General features: G+C 38.7%; 1 protein-coding gene across 13 annotated transcripts in view; it reads right to left on the reverse strand.

Moving 5' to 3' along the window:
• Positions 1-19498, reverse strand: part of abi1a (abl-interactor 1a) — a 48400-nt gene that overhangs the window by 24369 nt on the left and 4533 nt on the right. For all 13 annotated transcript variants that reach the window (XM_016673234.1, XM_016673237.1, XM_016673236.1 and 10 more), the window contains exon 2: positions 9283-9450. In XM_016673234.1, coding sequence (XP_016528720.1) covers positions 9283-9450 — 168 coding nt within the window. The remainder of the gene's footprint in view (positions 1-9282; positions 9451-19498) is intronic.

Below are 19498 nucleotides of genomic sequence, written 5' to 3' on the forward strand. Positions count from 1 at the left end.
CAGAGCTAAATAGATGCAAACGTAATAAATAAACCAGAACATTTTAAATCACACAGAAGTAGGGCTGGACAATAAATCAATAATATATATATATATGGCAATAGACACGTGATCAATAGCAAAATACATCTGATAGAATATTCCATATATACTCTGATCCAGAACTGCACAGCATTCTGGGGGATGTAGGCAGAGGAAAAACTTTAGTTGCTCCACCTCTTAAAGCTAGCTAAACAAAGTTGATGAATCAACTAGCCCACTTGTTCGTTGGTTACCTAGCAACTCAGTCATTCTTTGGTTACCTAGCAACAAGCTGCTGAGTAACTGGCGCAGCAGCAGTTTAAGGTTCCGCCTCGCAACTGCTTAAAAACAAACAGCGTGGAGCTAAAAGTGTGGATAAAACATGAAAAGTTACACAGCACTTCAGATATTTAAAACTAATAAATGGTTATCGATATTGACTGATGTGAAACGCTTATATCGTGATAAGTTTTTCAGCCATGTAGTTCAGGAGTCCAACTCTTCGGGAAAGAAGCAGAACCTTTAAAGCCAGATGATTCACATGTGAGGTCAATGAATGACACGCATATGTTCGAGAATGGCTGCCAGTTTTCCACAACATTCTGGCTCTGGTGGGTTTTTTTTTCTTTTTTTACTCACCAGATACAGACTTTCCAGTTTTAAAGTTCAAACTTCTGAATCTGATCCCGTGCCCAGCAGAAGTACACCACACCTTTAAGTGGTACAATTCATCTTTAGTCATGAGCACGGATTAAGAAGATCTCTGGACTTCATCAGTTTGGGAAACGAGTGAGTCAGCGCCTGGCTGGTTGTTGTGTTGTCAGTGGTTACAAGAACCAGACTGTTTCCATCATGTTTAAGGAAATCTGGCTGCTTCTAATCTAACAAACTGGAGGCTATTTTTAAAATTTAAGCATCAACACCAAATGATCCAACAAGGAGACGTGCTGTAATATGTCTGGAGAGGATTCAAAAGGTCATTTTAGAAAATTACCACTTTTCCAAACTTCTCATGCATAGGAACCCCGTTCACTGCAAAAACAGAAAATCTTACTATGAATTTTGGTATCGTTTCAAATATCATGATACATTTCAAATACGACAAAACTAACTTACAAGAAATTTTAGCAAGATATAAGAGCTTGTTTTAAGTCCATAATTCCTAAATATTGACTTGAACTGACAGATTATTTCACTTATAATAAGAGGAAAATGTCTTCTTAATGCCACCCACATTTTCACTCCCTTTTGGGGAATCAAATAATTATTAGGAAGTAGCAGAATTCCCAGAGTTAAAATTAAACAAGTTCTTTTATAGAGATATAAACCCATAATTAAATAAAATGGATAAATTAATAAGAATTAAAATAAATAAATGGATAAATGAAAAAAATAAATATCCAAAATTAAAGACAAATAAATAAATACCTACAATTAAAATAAATGGCTAAATAATTATATACGTCAACACATAAGTAAATATCCAGAAGTAAAAATAATAAAAATAAATAAATACTACAAATTAAAATAAGAATGAATGAATAAATAAATAATTCCAGAATAAAAAAAAAATACAAAAACACACAAAAAAAAACACAAACAAATTAAAATAAATTCCCAGAATTTACATACATTTTCAGAAATTAAATAAATTCTAAGAATTAAAATAATTAGATCATCTTTTTTGAGATAATTTCGCACATGACTTCAGTTTTAGAGCACTGTAAAAACGTTCAAACGCCTATAAGGCGGTTTCTTCATCAACATTAAATGTTTTGAAGTGGAAAATTAATTTTAAGTGACTGGAATGCCTCCTTAATTCAAATTAAACTGAAAAACACTTTACCGATTCCAAATGGAAATTAAATGTTGTAAAATAGAAATCAAACTACACACTGTAAAAACAAAACCTAAGCAAAGAAAATCTGACGTAAAGCATGATTTAAAGGTGAAACTCCTGCAGACTGAAGGCATTCTGACTCTGAATGATGACCTATGAATGGACCGAAACACAAACTATAATTAGGTTTCCTGCTTCCTGACAGAAACTGTTACATGTGTCTCCACTCTTCTGAGAAACAAAAACCGAACTGAAACATATCACAATATTGTTGTGTTCTGGGCAGCCCAGATGGACGGGCTTAAAGATGTCAGCAAAGATGCTTAAAAGGTGTCAGTCCGGAGAGACGGCCAATAATAATACTGGAAACTAAACCAGTGGGAGGGGTTGAGGTCAGAGGAGAAAATATCTTCCTCAAAAAGCTTCTGGTAAATATAACTAATGATAAAGCTATTAATATTACTACTACTTTCCCACATTTAGTCATATTACAACCACAAACTTCAACGAATTTTATTCTGATTTTATGTGCTTTGTGTTCGTAACCAACACAAAGCAGCACAAAATTGTTTAGTGGAACAAAAAAGGTTTTTCAAAACTCAAACTCAGCTGAAATAGATTGGGAGTGTCTCAAACTTCTTAGCTGTCACTTTGGACAAACCATCTGGACTATTGCAACATTTGTTACATTTTCAGCTGGTGCAGTTCAGCTTCACATTGGACTGAGAAACCAAACTAATTGAAAAACCAGTTCCCCTCCTTGCCTGTGGTGGCGCTGCACCAAGAACCACTGAAGAAAACAACAAGAAAACCTCTAAAGAAGACACTAAGCGGTTGTAGGATTTCTCTTTTGTCTTTAGAAAAAGACAATGAGCCATTTCTCCCAATAGCGTTAAACTTGCGCGTTTGTTTTGGTTGAATTTACCCAGAATGCTCTGCACTGTAGTCCGATTCCTGCTTTTGGAGCCGCTTCTGGTCCACTTGGTGTTCCCATATGCATTCAAACCGCACCAGAGTTCACTTCAACCAAACCCAATAAACTGCTACTGGCCAGTTTACACTCACACGTGAGAATCCCTACAAACAAACACGCAACTATACAACTGTACATCTTTGAAAAGCAGAAGTGGACCCTCCTGCACAACCAACAAGAATCCCTGCAAAAAGACAAAATTTTACCAAGTATTTTTGGTCTAGTTTCTAGAACGAATATCTTAGAAAATTTGAAATAAGACAAAACTAACTTAAAAGTCACTTTTCAGTAAAATATAGAGGCTTGTCTTAAGTAAATATTTCCTTATCATTGATGAAAATGTACTTGTTCAATTGGCAGATTAACTTATAACAAGACTTCTTTCTATTTTATAAACATTTATCCGCCAATGGAACAAGTACTTTTTCATCAATAATAAGGAATTATTTACTTTAAACAAGTTAGTTTGTAACATATTTTCACTAGAAACTGGACCAAAATTGCTTCCTAAGGTTTCGTGTTTTTGAAGTGCAGCAAGTGGTTTCTTGCTACACCACTTACCAACAAAGTATTTTATTGGTAAATCAACATCAAAACACTGGTTTTCCTCAGTAGCCATTGTACAGTGCAAACTACAATAAAACCAGCTGACCAAATGTGCTGGAGCTACGCTGGGGTTGCAAGGTAAACAGCACAATGTGATTTAATCGGGAAGTTTTTGAAACTGCTCGTTTTCCAGACACCAAAAAACTCAACTTTTTGCCAAAAAAAACAAGTGGTTGGACTGTTTTTAGAAGCAGTTCAGACCCAAATTGAAGTAAAAATGTGTGACATATTTAATAGGGAATGTATTGTAAGTTTTATCACACCACACACTTCGACTAGCTTCTGGTTCCAGCAGATTTAAAATGCTTTATGGAAAGTGGAAGCTCATTTTCAGGGTAGGACAGAAACCTTGAGGACAAACCTGCCAGTAAATTATCTCAGATTTGAACCGTAAACTTTAAATTACACCTGTCCTCAGCTTCTCACGATTTCCAGACTTTCCTCTCTGTACTTGGCCAAGATGGCTGCCAAGAGTCTGTTTGACTGCAGCTAAGGCGTCATCTGAAGCTCTCATCTGTAACGTCACACAGCTTTTTGTGCTACACTGAGCATGCTGGAGGCGTGAAACCCTGGAGAGATGATCTCTGCTCCAAACATGGCAGAAAGACACGAACTTTGAGAGGGAGGAAAGCTGCCAAGGTCAGGGCTTTGCTTGCTTACGCAGCAAACATGAGACACCTTGGCTGACTTTTCCCAATCTCACTTTGGGCTTCGGCCAATGCAGCCTCCTGTCCTAAAGTCTGCGTACAAACTCTGATGTAACAATCAATTAATCTCAGGCCTAGAGCCAAACAAAAACAAAGATAAAAACTCAAACATCTGAGTTTAAATAACCCAATCAGAGTTTCACCAAGAAGAAGTGTTGGGTTTGCTAAGTGGTGAAGAATGTGCTGGTGATGATGATGAGGAAGAGGAGGAAATAATGACTGAGTAGACTCAGATCAACTGGGTGATGAGTCAGTCGCTTTGTAACCTTTACTCATATATGACAGATGGAGAGTGTGAGTGTGTGTGTGTGTTTGTTCTTGTTTTTATGACATCATGGGGACCTCCTTTAGGTTGGTCCTTACAATCCAGTGCGCACTGGCGATGTAATGCCCTGCAAACAACTCCTCCATTTTGGTTTAGAAGAAGAGATTTTCCCAGTTTCCAGTTTTCCCAGCTTCTTGCCAAATCCAGATGAACCAAGACAAGCCAAAAAGATCGGATCACAGCGACACGTTACTTTCATAAGCCGATGCAAGAAAGACGAGTCACAGGAACAGAGAGAGTCCAAAACAGCCAACAAGTCAAGGAATCATCAGGAAACACAGGGAGCAACACACACACTCTGAAAACGCCGCAACGCTCCACATCCTGTTCGGGCAGCCGCCATTTTTTCCTCAAGAGGAGGTCAGGAAGTCATCGCTGCAGCAAACAGGCGCAGCTTTAACGAGCGGCTCTGCTGCATGTGTGTGTTTCTGTCACAACGCTGCAGAAACAAACAGCAGACTGGAAACCTCATGGCTGTGGGAACAAACCAGTGGAGAGGTGTGTGTGTGTGTGTGTTTGTCAGCTGTTTTCTGCATTCATCCTGTTGTTCCATCGCTCCGGTCACAGAGTTCAATACGAACACCGGCCAGATCCAAATGCAACCGGCAGAGATTTACAGCGTCCCAAATGGATCAGCGCTGATGAAAACCTTGTGCTGTTCTGGATGAAACAGCCAGAAATCGTTGAATCGCTTCTTACTTTGAATATTTCAAACAATTAAATCTGATAAAGTTTTACATTTCACTTGTAAACGTTCATGGTGAAAAATTAATTTTCTAGGATGTTTCTTTCAGCGATGGAGATTTGTTTTGTTTTGTAAGAAACAAAGCAAAACAAAAAAAAACATTAAAACTCCCACAATTTAAAATATAAAACAATGAAATGTTACTGAGGCAGATAGGAAATGATCAAGGAAGGAAGGAAGGAAGGAAGAAAAGAAGGAAGGGAAAAAAAAATGCACGAGGAAGGAATAAAGTGAGGAAAAGAGCAAATGGAGAATAGATGAGAAAAGGAGGGATGATGAAAGGAGGAAAGGAAAGAACAAATGAAGGAAAGATGAGAAAAGAAGAGGACAGAAGGAACAAAGACGTAAGGAAGGAAGGAAGGAAAGGCATGAAAAAGGAAAGGAAGGAAGGACAGACACAAGAAAGTTGAATCTGTTTTTCTGCACCATTTTTATTTGTCATATATTCCAACTCATCTGTTGTCTTTTAATGCAAAAATGTAAGTTATCTACATTTAAAAAATGTAAAGTCTTCCTGCTCAGTTAGACATCACTGGGATCGGAGCATGGAGTTTATGATCAGCTTCGGTTTTGGTGGTTCTTGTTTGTTTCTGTACCATAAAATAACATTTTCTGTCACCTAAAAGTGACAGTTTGGGTCAAAAAGACTCATTAACACTTTTGACCAAGGAGTAAAATAAACAAAAGATTAAACCCGACCCAAACTTCAATAGTTTTGTTTTTGACTAGCTGAATCTCTACAGCTCATTATTTGATCACCAACAGACGAAAGCCGGTCATGGACGGACGGCAGCACGTCTGTGGGTTTGACTGTTTCTGAACACAAACGCGGTGAGAGAGGCTGCAGGAAATGGGAAAACCGCTGTTCAAACACCAAACATCCCGTCTTCCCTCTCAGTCCAGAGCGCGACAAAGAGCTCCCTGTTCACAGCCTCTTAGCAGCCACTTCACACGCAGCGCAAGGTGGAAGCCCCGCTGGCCGCGCCACGCAGCTCGCATCACTTCCTGCCTCAGAGCTGCAGAGACTCTGAGGGGCAACAACAGGAGGGAAGGTGGCAACAAAACTAACACCTCAAACCGTGAAGGCAGCTGATGATGCGTCTGCAGGCGTATGCATGCTTTGCACTGCAGCTGTGGGTGCAAACGTGTGGATTCTCTTTACAAATATATCAGATGAATCAAAATCTGTTTGTCACACTGTGTCAAACATAATTACCATGACAGACTGACGGACAGACCTATGGATGAACAACAAATAGGAGGATATACAAATGGATAAATGGACTGATAATTAGATTGACAGGAAAATGGATGAATGGATGAATAATTGACACATTTACTTGAGGACCTAAATATGGGTGATAAAGAACGGACAAACGGACACAGGAACCAAGGTTGGTGGATGCTGCTGCTGAATGAAGACAACTCAATGTAGGACGAATGGACGGATGGATGGACAGACAGATGGACAGTTGGATTTATGGATGGACTGATAGAAGGTTCAGTGAATGGACAGACAAAAAGATGGACAGTTGGGTCCATCCAACTGTTGATGGATGGATGGATGGATGGATGGATGGATGGATGGATGGATGGATGGATGGATGGATGGATGGATGGATGGATGGATGGATGGATGGACAATCAGAGACATCTCAATGGATGGACAGACTTTTGGATGGACAGTTGGATAGATGGACAGATATTGGACGGACTGACAGTTGGGTAGATAAAGCCTCTATCTACCATCAGTGAGAGGAGTTGCTGTACAACAGGATTTAAAAGATAAAAAAGGTGACATTTTAAACCATATTTAGCATTTTATATTAGAAATGTTAGCATTACTGAAGGTAGTAACTATCAACATCTCTAAATTCAGCGGCACAAGTTTGTCCTGGCTAACATCTTAAGATATCCGACGTACCCTGGTATTTATAGAACCTCTTGTGAATAGATAAAATATACAAGCTTCTTGAAACACCCTCAAAAATGCTTGTAACTATTTTAATTATACCTTAATATTCATTCAAACACACAGCAGAAACCATCTTAGCACTACAGAGACTACCTGCCTCTGTTTTTGGAGGTTCAGCCAATCAGCACCAAGGAAAAAGAAAGGCGCTCCTGGATTGGCTGCTTTGAAAATACCAGCCAATAGTGTGACAAGTAGCAATGAGCCAAAGTATTTCAGCTTTCAAAGCTGCATTTTCTTTAGAACATCTTAGATAAGAACTACAAAATAAAAAAAATCTGCAAATGGTTTTCTGAGAACAATTTGTCATGTTTAACAGAAAAATGGTAGTTTCTAGTTCTGGTCATTTATTTTTAATTCAGCTGATTAAACAAAAACTAAGAGCTCCAGGAAACACTTCAACCCTGGTTTTGAGGCTTTCCGCTAATTTAATTTCCATCAGCAGTAAAAAGGAAACTAAATAATGATCCACTTCAGAGTTGTAACACCCCCACATCCTGTAAATCTCACAGCCTGAAACAAATCCAGAAACAAGGTGGAGAAAGAACAAGTTTTCACTCAGATATTAGCTGCTAAAAGTAAGAAAACCTTCAGCGGACCGGTGAGATACTACGAGTTTATATTTAACACTTTACGAGACCCACAAAGGACACAAGACTGGGTTTAAATATAGCGAAGGAATTTCCCATTCATGTCAGCCAGTGGAGGCAAAAGTCCAAGAATGTAAACTAAGCTGGGAGTTCTCCTGTTAAAACCGTCTTTACCCCAATGTGGATCAAGCAGTTGTCATGGAGACGAGAGCAGAAAATGACCTTACAGTGACCTTGATCCAAAACTGCAACATTTGTTACATTGTCAGCTGCTTCCACACCACACTGTGTCAAACAAAACAAACCTTTTGACAAATCTGTTCCCCTCCTCGCCTGTGGTGGCGCTGTACTGAGAACTACTGAAGAAAATGACAGAAGAGCCCAACGTCCGTCTTCACAAAATGTACACAAAAATGGAGCAGCATCAGATTTTAACAGTTGTAGGATTTCTCTTTAGCCTTAAAATAACAAAAGCAACAAAAAAAACAAGGCAGTTTGTTTTGGGTCCATTTACCCAGAATGCTCTGTGCTGACGTCCCCTTCCTGCTTTTGGGGGGTTTTCAGTTCGCTTAGCATTCACACCTCCCCAAATGAACCAAATTTTCAAGACAAGTGAAATACAGTTCAATTAAAATGGATCAGAAATTTCTGATAATTTTTCCTTTCGCGATACCAGTACAGATATTAGAGGTTTAGTCTCAACCAATACAAAAAGAAACTGGGCTAAATTGACTTAAAGGGTTCCTTTTTTTTATAAAAACAGACATAAATGTAGTGAATTACTAACTTATTTGATAACTTTGCACCGTTACAGCACATTTAAATGCACCAGGAGCTTCACAAGTTTGGTCAAACATGTAAAAACAACTTTAAACTGCTCAGTCAGCCAATGTGAAAATAGTTAAGAAAACGACAAAAAGAATAGTTTTCATCAATAAACCTCCTTTTAAGTGTTTTAAAAATTTAAAAACTTCTAAATGTAATGTAAAATAAATAATGAAGCATAGAATTAGACTGAATAGATCCACCCTTATGGATTGGTACCAAATCTAGGATTTTTTTTCAAAATCAGAACCAAAACTGATATAAATATTATCTCTAATTTGGTCATGTCTTCAGTGTTTGCAACCCTTCATCATAAATTGCCTGATAATCTGACTGAATGAACCAAGAAAGATATTCTAAAAAACCCAGATCCTCAAACTCAGACAGTTTTCGTGAATGTTCACACGTTCAGTCATTACATATAACTCTACACCAAACGCCTGATTATTGTAAATGAGTATCTTTTAGAGCTGCAGAATGTTAAAATCAGAGCCAGAAAAAGAAACAACAGACCACCATTTCCTCTAAGATAATTACAACGCCAGACAGACCTCGATTAGAAACAACGCCGCAGTAAGAGGAACCGTGTCTCGTTCAGACGGCCATTTTAAAAACAGCGTCGTGAGAGGTGGTAAAACCCAAACGCCCAGCTGTTTGGCCTGCAGCGCGTTTTCTGACCTGAGAGATGTGGTTGATGGAGGACTCCATGCGGCGCAGCTGCGAGGCCTGGATGTCCAGCAGCTGCAGGACGTTGTTGGCTAAGGCATTGATCTGGTAGGCCACGCTGGCCAGGGACTGGGTGGTGTAGGCTTTGGTCTCCTCCAGGGCTTTCCTCTTGTCCTGGGCCTGACACAAAAACAATACAAAGCAGTGGTTAAAGATGGGGGAAATAAACCAATTTACTCCTAATATTATTACACTCTTGGAGCTCATATGTGGTTTTGGAGCCACATGAGGTCAGCAGTTCATAAAAAGCATGCAGCTGTCTCTCAGGCTCTCATTCCACACATGCCACTCTTCTTTTGAAGGCATTTAGATGAAACATCCTGCAAATGTTCAACCGAACCTTACATCCAATCCAGTAACTTATTTCCAGAATAGAGGCCAAGTTTAATATTCGTTTTGTCTTTAAAATGCACTGCAAAAAGTAGCAAGTTATAGTTATAAAAACCCAAAAGGATTAAAACAAAGCAATAAAACTTTTGCATGGCTAGCAGTCAGATTGTTAGCCATCCATCATGTTTCCAACAAAACACAGCTCATCTGTTTTAAATTAACATCTGGAAAATGTTCAAGCTCATAGAGATTTTAATTATAGGATGATCTTCTTTTGAAGTGCAAACTATTTAACTGAGTAAATGTACACTAACAGCATCGTAAATCAAGAATAGTTAGCAAAATAATATATCTAACAAAAAAGAAAAATATTACATTTAATTTCCCTTTGGGGTCAATAAAGTACTTTTGAATTTGAATTGTATCATAAAAAGAGACAAAGAAAAAAGACATTTCACATTAAAATGTTAATTCTTAAGTAAAAGGCCAGGTTAGCGTACAAGAAAGGTACGCTAGCAGCATCAAAACTAAAAAAAAAAATTTTTTTTAACCAGATTTTTAACAGTAAATTATAAACATTTTGTTTATAATTTAAAATATTTCAACTATTACCTGTAATAAAGACTTCAAAAGAAAAAAAAGTGAGATATTTCTACTAGTATGGGAAATAGCACCCCCTTCAGTTCCGGAGTGCAATTGCACCAGTTCCAAATATGGGATGGGTCTTACATTTGACCCAAAGCTGCAGCCCCGTATTTTTTAAAATCGATCAAATTTTTATCTCGAGTGTTTAATTTATGATGGTACAAAAGCAACTGTGGTGCAGTTGGTAGGGCTGTTGCCTTGCAGCAAGAAGGTTCTGGGTTTGATTCCCGGCGCTGGTCTTTCTGCATGGAGTTTGCATGTTCTCCCTGTGCGTAGGTGTACCCCGCCTCTCGCCCGGAACGTTAGGCACCAGCAACCCTCCCGACCCCACTAAGGGACAAGGATGTAAAGAAAATGGATGGATGTTTAAAAATATCTTAAAAGAAATTCAATAAAAGTTAATGCACCTGGTTAGTGATCCAGGTGCATTAACCGTTAGAAGCCTAAGGAGAACATTGACAAGCTGAGAATGTTGTTGCTACCACCAGGGAGAGAACCAAAACATGTAGGATGCCGGCCCTTGAGGACCGACTTTGTGCACACCTGGTGTAGTGCATGGTGAGAATTTTGAGACATCTTTCTTTGAACTGGACGAAAGCTAAAAGCCAGGCTCCAACTGAGCGGTGACGTTTGGTTGCTTTGTAGCCGGTCCTCTGCTGCTCGCTCAGTCCAAAGAGCCGTGCCTGGAGGGGGAACACTGGGCTTTGATAGCAGGCTGCTGAAGCAGGAGGTGGGCGGGTCCAGCAGTGGCTGAAGAGTAGATTACTAGAGCTAGTAGTGGTGGTTAGGGGGCAGAACGGGAAAAAAAGGAACATTTGGTCACGAGAAGAAGAGACGGGGAAAGTAAGAAAATAGCCGGAGTTGTTAATGATTCAGCCACCAATCCAGAATCAATCCATAGATTGGAGAGCTGACCGCGTCCGTTTGGTGGGAACCAGACGTGTTGAGCAATAACTTTAGAAAGGAGAGGAGATTCCTCATCATGTTGAAATCACATAATCTACATGCGCACACCTCCTGCTGCCACTAGATGCTGTAACAGCTGGATGGGAGCAGATTAAGACGTCAAAACAAAGCTACATCCTGGTGGGAATATCTACGCTGGTGACAGGAGCAGATTCCCTAAACGGTTCACTGAGATCATGTTTATTTTCTCCAATACAGATTACAGATCTTTTTATATTGCAGAAACAATCGTCTCTCTGTGAAAAGGGATTAAACAGACTTGAAGCAGAAATAATAAAAATTTGTCATGTTTATTTGATTTTCTAAGTGTTAGAGCTTTATATGACATTCCACGACTGTGAATGCGCATGAGATTTGCTTAGAGAAATTGCAAAAAATCCAAGACTTACACATCTAATTGAAAGGGCTTTTGATGTTTAACTTTACCTTCTTTTATTGTGATTGTGGTTTGAACTGGTACTGACTTATGTCATGTATTTCTTTTATAAAGTCTGGTTCATACCTTCATTTGGGGAGGTGTGAATGTGTAATCAAACTGAAAAAAACCAAACTCTGGTCCGCCTGAAAACTTCGGTCTCTGTTTGGTTGAAGTGAACTCTGGAGCGGTTTGAACGCCAAGCGTACCAGAGACCGCTACAAAAACAGGAAGTGGACTATAGCGCAGGGCATTCTGGGTAAATACAACCAAAACAAACATTCAAATCTAGTACTAGCAGCAGAAATGGGTCGTGGTCTTTTTTCCTCCCACTGGTAAAATCTGACGCTTCCCCATTTTTGTTTACTTTTTGTGAAGAAGGAAGTTGCGCTCAGTGTCTTCTTGAGGTTTTTGTGTCACTTCCTTTTGTAGTTCTTGGTGTAGCACCACCACAGGCGAGGAGGGGAACAGGTTTTTCAAAGGGTTTAGTTCATTTGACACATTGCAGTGTGAAAGCAAACCACAACAGCTGAAAATGTAAAAAATGTTGCAATTTTTGTCCGACAGTCCGGTATACCGTACTGTCAGGTGTGAAAACACTCCAAATCCAGTTAGCATGTGGAAAGTGAAAGTTCGCCCCATTCCACCGGGCTCATCAGGTTTTCTGGGTGAAACCCTAGAAGACGATATCTAAGGTTCTGTAATAAATCTGAAGCTGCAACCCAAATAAAACGGAAGCAGATATGCATTTTGTATTCCTGCTCTAATCTAGTTTTGCGAATGTGAAGCAGGGTCAGCTGTGGGCGTCAAGAGGACAGATGCGACACTTGATTGCTTCCTAGTTGCCTATTCGCCACTCTGTGCACAAATCCCCTGACTAACCAGCTTTGCATCTCGACAGAACGATGTCAGGAGTGAAGCAAATGAGTCAGTGCGGAATGAGACATCTGCAAAGAAAAACAAAACAAAGTGTGTGTTGATCAGAGCCAAAAGCAGCACAAGAGAGGCAGTAAATGAGGTGAAGTCTGGAGAGCTTCGGTGCTCCTGCGGCACTTTGTCTCATATTTCAGATCCGAGTAATGACAGAGTAAGAGAGGCTACATGGTATCCAGGAAGCAGTGGAAGTGTGCAGAGGAATGCAATTCGCAGGAAGCATGTAGCTGGGAGCTAAAGCAAGACAACCAAGCAGCTGCGTGAAAGCAGCTAGCAGTAAAACGCAGCGTGGGAGAATGAAAAGTTTCTCAAAAATCTATTGGCTAATGAAGTTCAGCGAAATGAAAGGGAGTGGCAGCCACCGCCGGCTGTCACCCATCCAGTTTGGCGAGATAACAGCCATGTGCAGCCATGTTTTTAAAGTCAATGCTTCCTTGTCAGGACGGACCTGTTGGACGGAGACTGAAGACGATTTCCCTGAGGACGAGTTCAAGGGCCAAGAAGGAGCAGAAATATGAAAACACTCAAACAAAGACCTACATATACGTTAGTATTCTCCACATTTTGAGACTCAATGTATGTTTGAGTTTTATTCTTTATTTTTTGAAAATAAAAACCTCAAAAGTATGCCAGGACATGAGCACTGGAGCTGTCCCAGTCAAAGTCCAGAGCTAAAGCAGATTGAAAATATGTGGCAATTGACTAGTGCTGCAACAATTAACCCGATTAATCGCGATTAATCAATTATGGAAATAATCGTCAACTAATTTAGTAATAAATTAGTCATTAACGGGATGTTATAGATGCAAAAAAAAAAGATTAAAAGATTGCATTTATGGGAAAAAAACAATTTTATGCAATTCCTTAAGTTGTATAAATTTGTCTTTGTCTGTAAAAAATAAAATAAAAATCTTATATTAACCACCTTTTACTATCCAATTATGAATCTGTTCATCTAAAAAAAATCAATCAAGATCATATTTTATTTAAAAAGGAATTATATTGTTTGCATCTTTTAATGTAAAGCTTATTTATGAGATAAATAAGCTGAAGTGGTTCAATGAAAAATCTACCAATTAAAGATCAGAGTAAATTATTACTAATCATCAGCTCTAGTTTAGAGAGGCTCTCCATTCAATCTGACTTATTTAGTTTCTTTAATTGTATTAATTCTTATTTAATTTCCCTTTGGGATCAATAAAGTATTTTTGAATTTGACTGAGCGTAGGCTTTTCAACAAATAAAATGGAGAAAAATAAATAAAAGTCAGACTCTGGAGGGCTGAATAAGCAAACACTTTCATTTTTTTTTTTAATTTACAAACAATTCAAAAATCATATTTTTCTTTCCAGTTCATAATGATGAACTACTTTATGTCCATCACATAAAGTCTCAACAAAATACAGCTAACTTTGATTTAATGTGAGAAAATATGTGAAAAATAAACCAAGTCTGCCCAGAACAGTCAAACATGTCAGAACATTTTGCAATAAAAACACTTCACGTTTCTGCTGTTGATCTGGGCCTGGATTTGCACAGATGTTGAACACGTTCACGCGCTCCCACTTTTCCAGAGGGAACCACACTCAGGAACACAAAAAAGTCCAGGAATGTCTGGAATTCTGCAACATGTTGTTCAAATAAAAACTTCCCAGCGCTGCTGAGGAATCCTTCTGCAGAGATCTGCTGAGATTACGGACAGAAGAAGAGTCAGAAGAGATGTAAGGCTAAAAGGTCGCGGAGCCCCACGTGAGCCATCGATCCCGACTGAAAGGATGGGTGGTGGGGGGGTAAGTGAGCAGAGAGCCGCTTTATCGACATGGATGTCAAATATTCCCCGTCCGCCAGGCTGTGAGGTGAAGCCATGTAATGAGATTACAAGACAGACGTGTTTAGGAGGTGGCTAAGTGTTGGACAAGCCAGTTAGTGATCATCTACCTCCAGAAAACTGAAGGGTGACCTACCAGAGAACGTCTGGACAATAAATCAATAACAATGCATATTGTAATAGACGTGATCAATATCAATAGATAATATAGCTGATAAAATATTCAATATATCGAAAATTCACTGAACTCTGATCCAGAATCGTACAGCATTTTGGGGGATGTAGGCAGAGAAAAGACTCTCAACTCTCTCCTTCTTTGGTTTCCTAGCAACTCTCTCCTTCTTTGGTTTCTTAGCAACTCTCTCCTTCTTTGGTTACCTAGCAACTCTCTCCTTTGGTTACCTAGCAACAATCTGTTGAGTAAGTGGCGCAGCAGCAGTTTAAGGTTCCACCATTGTGCCTTATAACTGCTTTAAAATAAACAATAATGCCGTGGTTATGTTTTAAGTATCTTAGATACTTAAAACATGAAGCAAATCAATAATTATCGTTATCAACTGATATGAAACATTTACGGCGTGATAAGTTTTTCAGCCATATTGTCTAGTGAAGTTAGTTGACGTCATTCACCACCTTGCTTAGTCATACTTATTTTGAATAAAACAACCATATAAATAATAATACATAAAAAATTTTATATCATTTTTTTCAGACAATAAAAAAATGCTTATATATTTTTATAAACTCATTAATATAATATTTTCTAAACAATTTGATCAAGAGAAGGAATCTGTTTGTGGTGTAACTCAGATTTTGAAATTTATGTATCCCCTGACTAGGGTCAGAAATTTGGATATTTTTTCAAATTTATTCAAAATTGTGTTGTAAAATGGGAAGCATGTTAATTATGGCAGCTATTATCATCAGAGCTGTTACCATTATAACAGTAACTATTTTGCTTTAAAAATTTATTTTCAAGTAGGTCATGACCGCTAAGATTTAAGTGTATCTAATTTTATTTGACATCTACTGTATCTATTTTATTTTAACATAATTTCTCTATTATTTAATTTCTTGATGAACCTGACCCACTTTCCTGTTTTTTTTTTGTTTTTTTTTTAGGATTTATAACTATCATTTATTTGCTTTAGGTTTACTTTGTGTGCTTTTCCCTGAACATTTAAGCAGACCAGAGCTGTCCCTGGACCAACGCTGCCTGAAGCACAGAGGCGGAAATAAAAGCCACACATCATCCCTACCTCACACTGTGGGAATGTGGACACCCACACAATCTGCCTGAGGGGTGAGGTAGAGAAAAGTTACTCTGAAGATAAAACGACTTCAGTTCAACCTTGTCCTGAATGTGACACGCCAACTCAGGAGTCTGTTCTCGGAGTCGCCTCTCCAAGGCAGATGGTGGCTCGGTGAAAGGCCATAAGGTCCAGCTCAACCTGAAGCCATTAAAAATGTGTCAACAAGGACACAAAGGGGACGTTTGGACATGGAGCAAGCTCATTAACCCCAACCAAATGACTCAGTAATTGGTTCAACAAGAAAGAAAACAGCCATTAAACATAGAGTTGTGCATTTTATTAAGGATTTTCTCTCTGCTGATTACCACTGAACCATTTCGGTCACTACTTAGTTCCACGATTCAGCTTGGACCAAACCAACTCTGGTCGGCTGAAAGGATGGATGGGTCTGAATGGTCAGCAGAGAGCTGCAGGGCACAATAAAAACAGCCCACATTGCAGAAAGAGACGGAGGAGGGATGAAAAAAGCTAATGGCAAATAAGATGAGCAGAAAAACTAAAGAAATACACATTTATCACACTCAGACAAGTAAAAAACTTGCATTAATTACACTGGGAAACCAGAACCAAACGGGTATAGCCTGTAACATCGGCAGCCGATAAATCCGTCCAGCATTTTGAAACAATTTTGCTGTCTTTTTGAAATTTCCAACCAAGGACTGGGTTTGTAAATTAGCCTGTAGCTAGGAAACCACCGTCCTAAACAACGGTTGCTTTGCTGTTATCACTTATGTTTCCTTTGGGATCAAGAAAGTATGTTTGATTTTGGATCCAATATCAGGACTGGACAATAAATTAACAACAACGTATATCACAATCGACACATCAATATCAATAGATATTTTATTTGATTGAATATTCAATCATTTCACTTAACTCCAATCTAAAACCGCACAGCATTCTGGGAGTTTTAGGTAGAGGATGGACTAGCTGCTCAACCTCTCGCAGCTAGCTAAGCAAAATTGGTGGCATCAACTAACTCCCTCACTCACTGGTTACCAAGCAACTCTCATTCTTTGGTTACCTAGCAACAACCTGCTGAGTAACTTGCGCAGCAGCAGTTTCAGGTTTCGCCACTCCAAAAATATGTGAAAGTTCTACGAATAACTGCGAGATACATTTCACAGAAAAATCACAGAAACTGAACCGCTAATAGGTGGACTTCCACTGTAACTTTAGAAAAGTCAAAATGAGGATTTCAGACATACAGTAAAAACTATAACACATGGTGATAGTAGGATTTTAGAGCAGTTATCCCAAATGAGCACCAAAATCGGTTTGTTTTGGTAAAGCAGGCAAACATCAAGCTTCAGGGATGGTCATATTGAAAATGTCTGGACTAAAAGTGATGTCAGTGAAAGGAAACCAAGCACTTACATGAACTTTACCACACCAGCCACAATGATAGCAGAGTCTCTATAACTAGAGATGGACATTAACCAAATATAAGTGGTTATTTGAGCACTTTTGTCCAATTGTCAACTTGTGTAAATCAGAAAAACTAGACAATCCCAAACAAGAATAAACATCTGCAAGTAAAAATGATTCTTTTGAAAAAATAAGATATTCACCAATGACATAATGTGTAAAAACAGAAACCTCATGAGCAGTTTGCTGCTTCAGCAAAGTCAGACTTATGACCTTCTGGTTACCACATCACACTTCCATTTCCCCATTCCTACTTTTCCATCTACCGCCTACAAAACACTAAAACCACATCAGACAAACTGCTGAGATTTGGAGCTGGAAATTGAAAAAAACAACAAAAAAACAACCAAGGTGTAAAATAAGAAAGTATTGAAGGAAAGAAAGAAAAAGACTGAAGCACAAGAATGTAAAGAAGGGGGGACAAAAAGAGGGAAAGATGGCAAGAGGTAGAAACATGGCGTCAAAATAGTTTCACAGTAAAATTGTTTTGACTATGAGCACAAGTCCTCGGTTTGTCCTACCAATGCAGCCAGGTGGCCACTTTGCATGCAGTCTGTTCGTCTTTGTCACAGAGGTTAAACCACACACTCTCCAAAAACATGACACACACACCCACGTCTGACACAAACAGGAAACTATAATAAAACCCTGATCAGAAAATCCATGTACAAGAGTCTTAAAGCGGGTGGCTCGGTGTCTGTCTCTATTATTAACCCACTTCCTGACAAAGACAGAAGGCATTTCCAGAGAACCAAACAGGAAACATCACTCTGACCAGTCAGTGTGCCATATGTCTACCACATGCAGTCTGAAACCCATAGTCAGTGGAGAAAGTTGGTGTTCACACCACTTAGTCCCTTTTAATCAAACTCCAGTCAGTTTATCTAGAAAGTTTGGTTCATTTGGGGAGATGTGAATGCGTAATCGATCCAAACATCCAAACTCTGGTCTAAAAAGTGAACTCTGCAAGTGTAGATGCCAATCAGATCAGATATCGCTCCAAACTCAGGAAGCGGACTAAAATACAGGGCATTCTGGGTAAATATAACCCAAAAAAACGCAAGAGTCTAGCGCTAGTGAGAGAAATGGCTCTTTTGTTTTTCACCAAAGACAAAAGAGAAATCCCACAACTGATTTTTAACACTTTTTAAGACAATTATGAATGGGATTTAAGACTTATATTTCCATAGAAACATAATACGTCCAGCCAACTGGCGATGAATTTGAATTTACTCATTATAGATGCAAATAAAGCTAGCTGGAATGCTAGCAAGGGTATGTCTGCTTATGACTCAACCTGTTGCCTGACAGTATGAAGGACTATTGGCGCCACACTAAAAAAAAAAAAAAAATATATATATATATATATATATATATATATACACACAATAAAATGACAAGAAAAGTCATAAAAATACAAGAATAAAGTCAAAATATTATGAGAATAAAGTCATAATGTTACAAGAAGATGTACGAGAATATGAGTCATAATAATATGAAAATAAAGTCACAATATTTTGAGACTAAATTCGTATTAGTATAGTAAAGACATAGTATTAGAAGAAGCTGTATGAGAATAAAGTCATAACATTAAGAGAATAAGTCGACATAATGAGAATACAGTCGTAATAACAGGATAATGAAGTCAATATTTTGAGAACAAAGTTGTACAAGAATAAAGGTATAATACCTGCGAGACAGAAAAAAATATATATGATCAAATAGCCTTGCCAAGATTAAATTTAAGACCTATGATTAACCATTTAAAGCCCACGTTAATTTCATTTTTAATGAATTTAAGACATTTTACAGCCTTAATCTTTGATGCATAAATTTCAGACTTTTTAAGGATCCGCAGTCACCGTGGGCAAGAGTTTGAATAGGTTTTTTTCAATGGCTTATATCGTTTGGCACATTTTGGTCTCCAATCGAACCAAATCTACCGGACTGTCAGGTGTGAAAGCTTCCTGAATGCTGCAGCTCAAGCACAGCGTCCGTGACAGGAACGCAGAGCGAGAGAAGAAGGGATGGGAACGCAGGAGGGAGGAGTGCTGAACGAGACGAGACATGTAGATCTGCAGAGTGTAGAGTCAGAAGAGAGAGGGCTCATTCTGACACACAAAACGCTTCAAATCCTGCTTCTCTTTGAGCGTCAACGCTCAGATCGAGGTGTTTTTGCAGGAAAAGTTGGAGCTAATTTTACATTAGCGGCAACACGATCCCCCACCCTGCTGTTCTGCACTTAGCTACAAAGATTTTCTGGCACATTTTTCAGCTCTGACTGGGGCTCTCAGGGGAGATCAGGGTTTC

Source organism: Poecilia formosa, unplaced genomic scaffold, assembly GCF_000485575.1.
Source record: "Poecilia formosa unplaced genomic scaffold, Poecilia_formosa-5.1.2 Scaffold72, whole genome shotgun sequence".
Lineage (NCBI taxonomy): Eukaryota > Metazoa > Chordata > Actinopteri > Cyprinodontiformes > Poeciliidae > Poecilia > Poecilia formosa.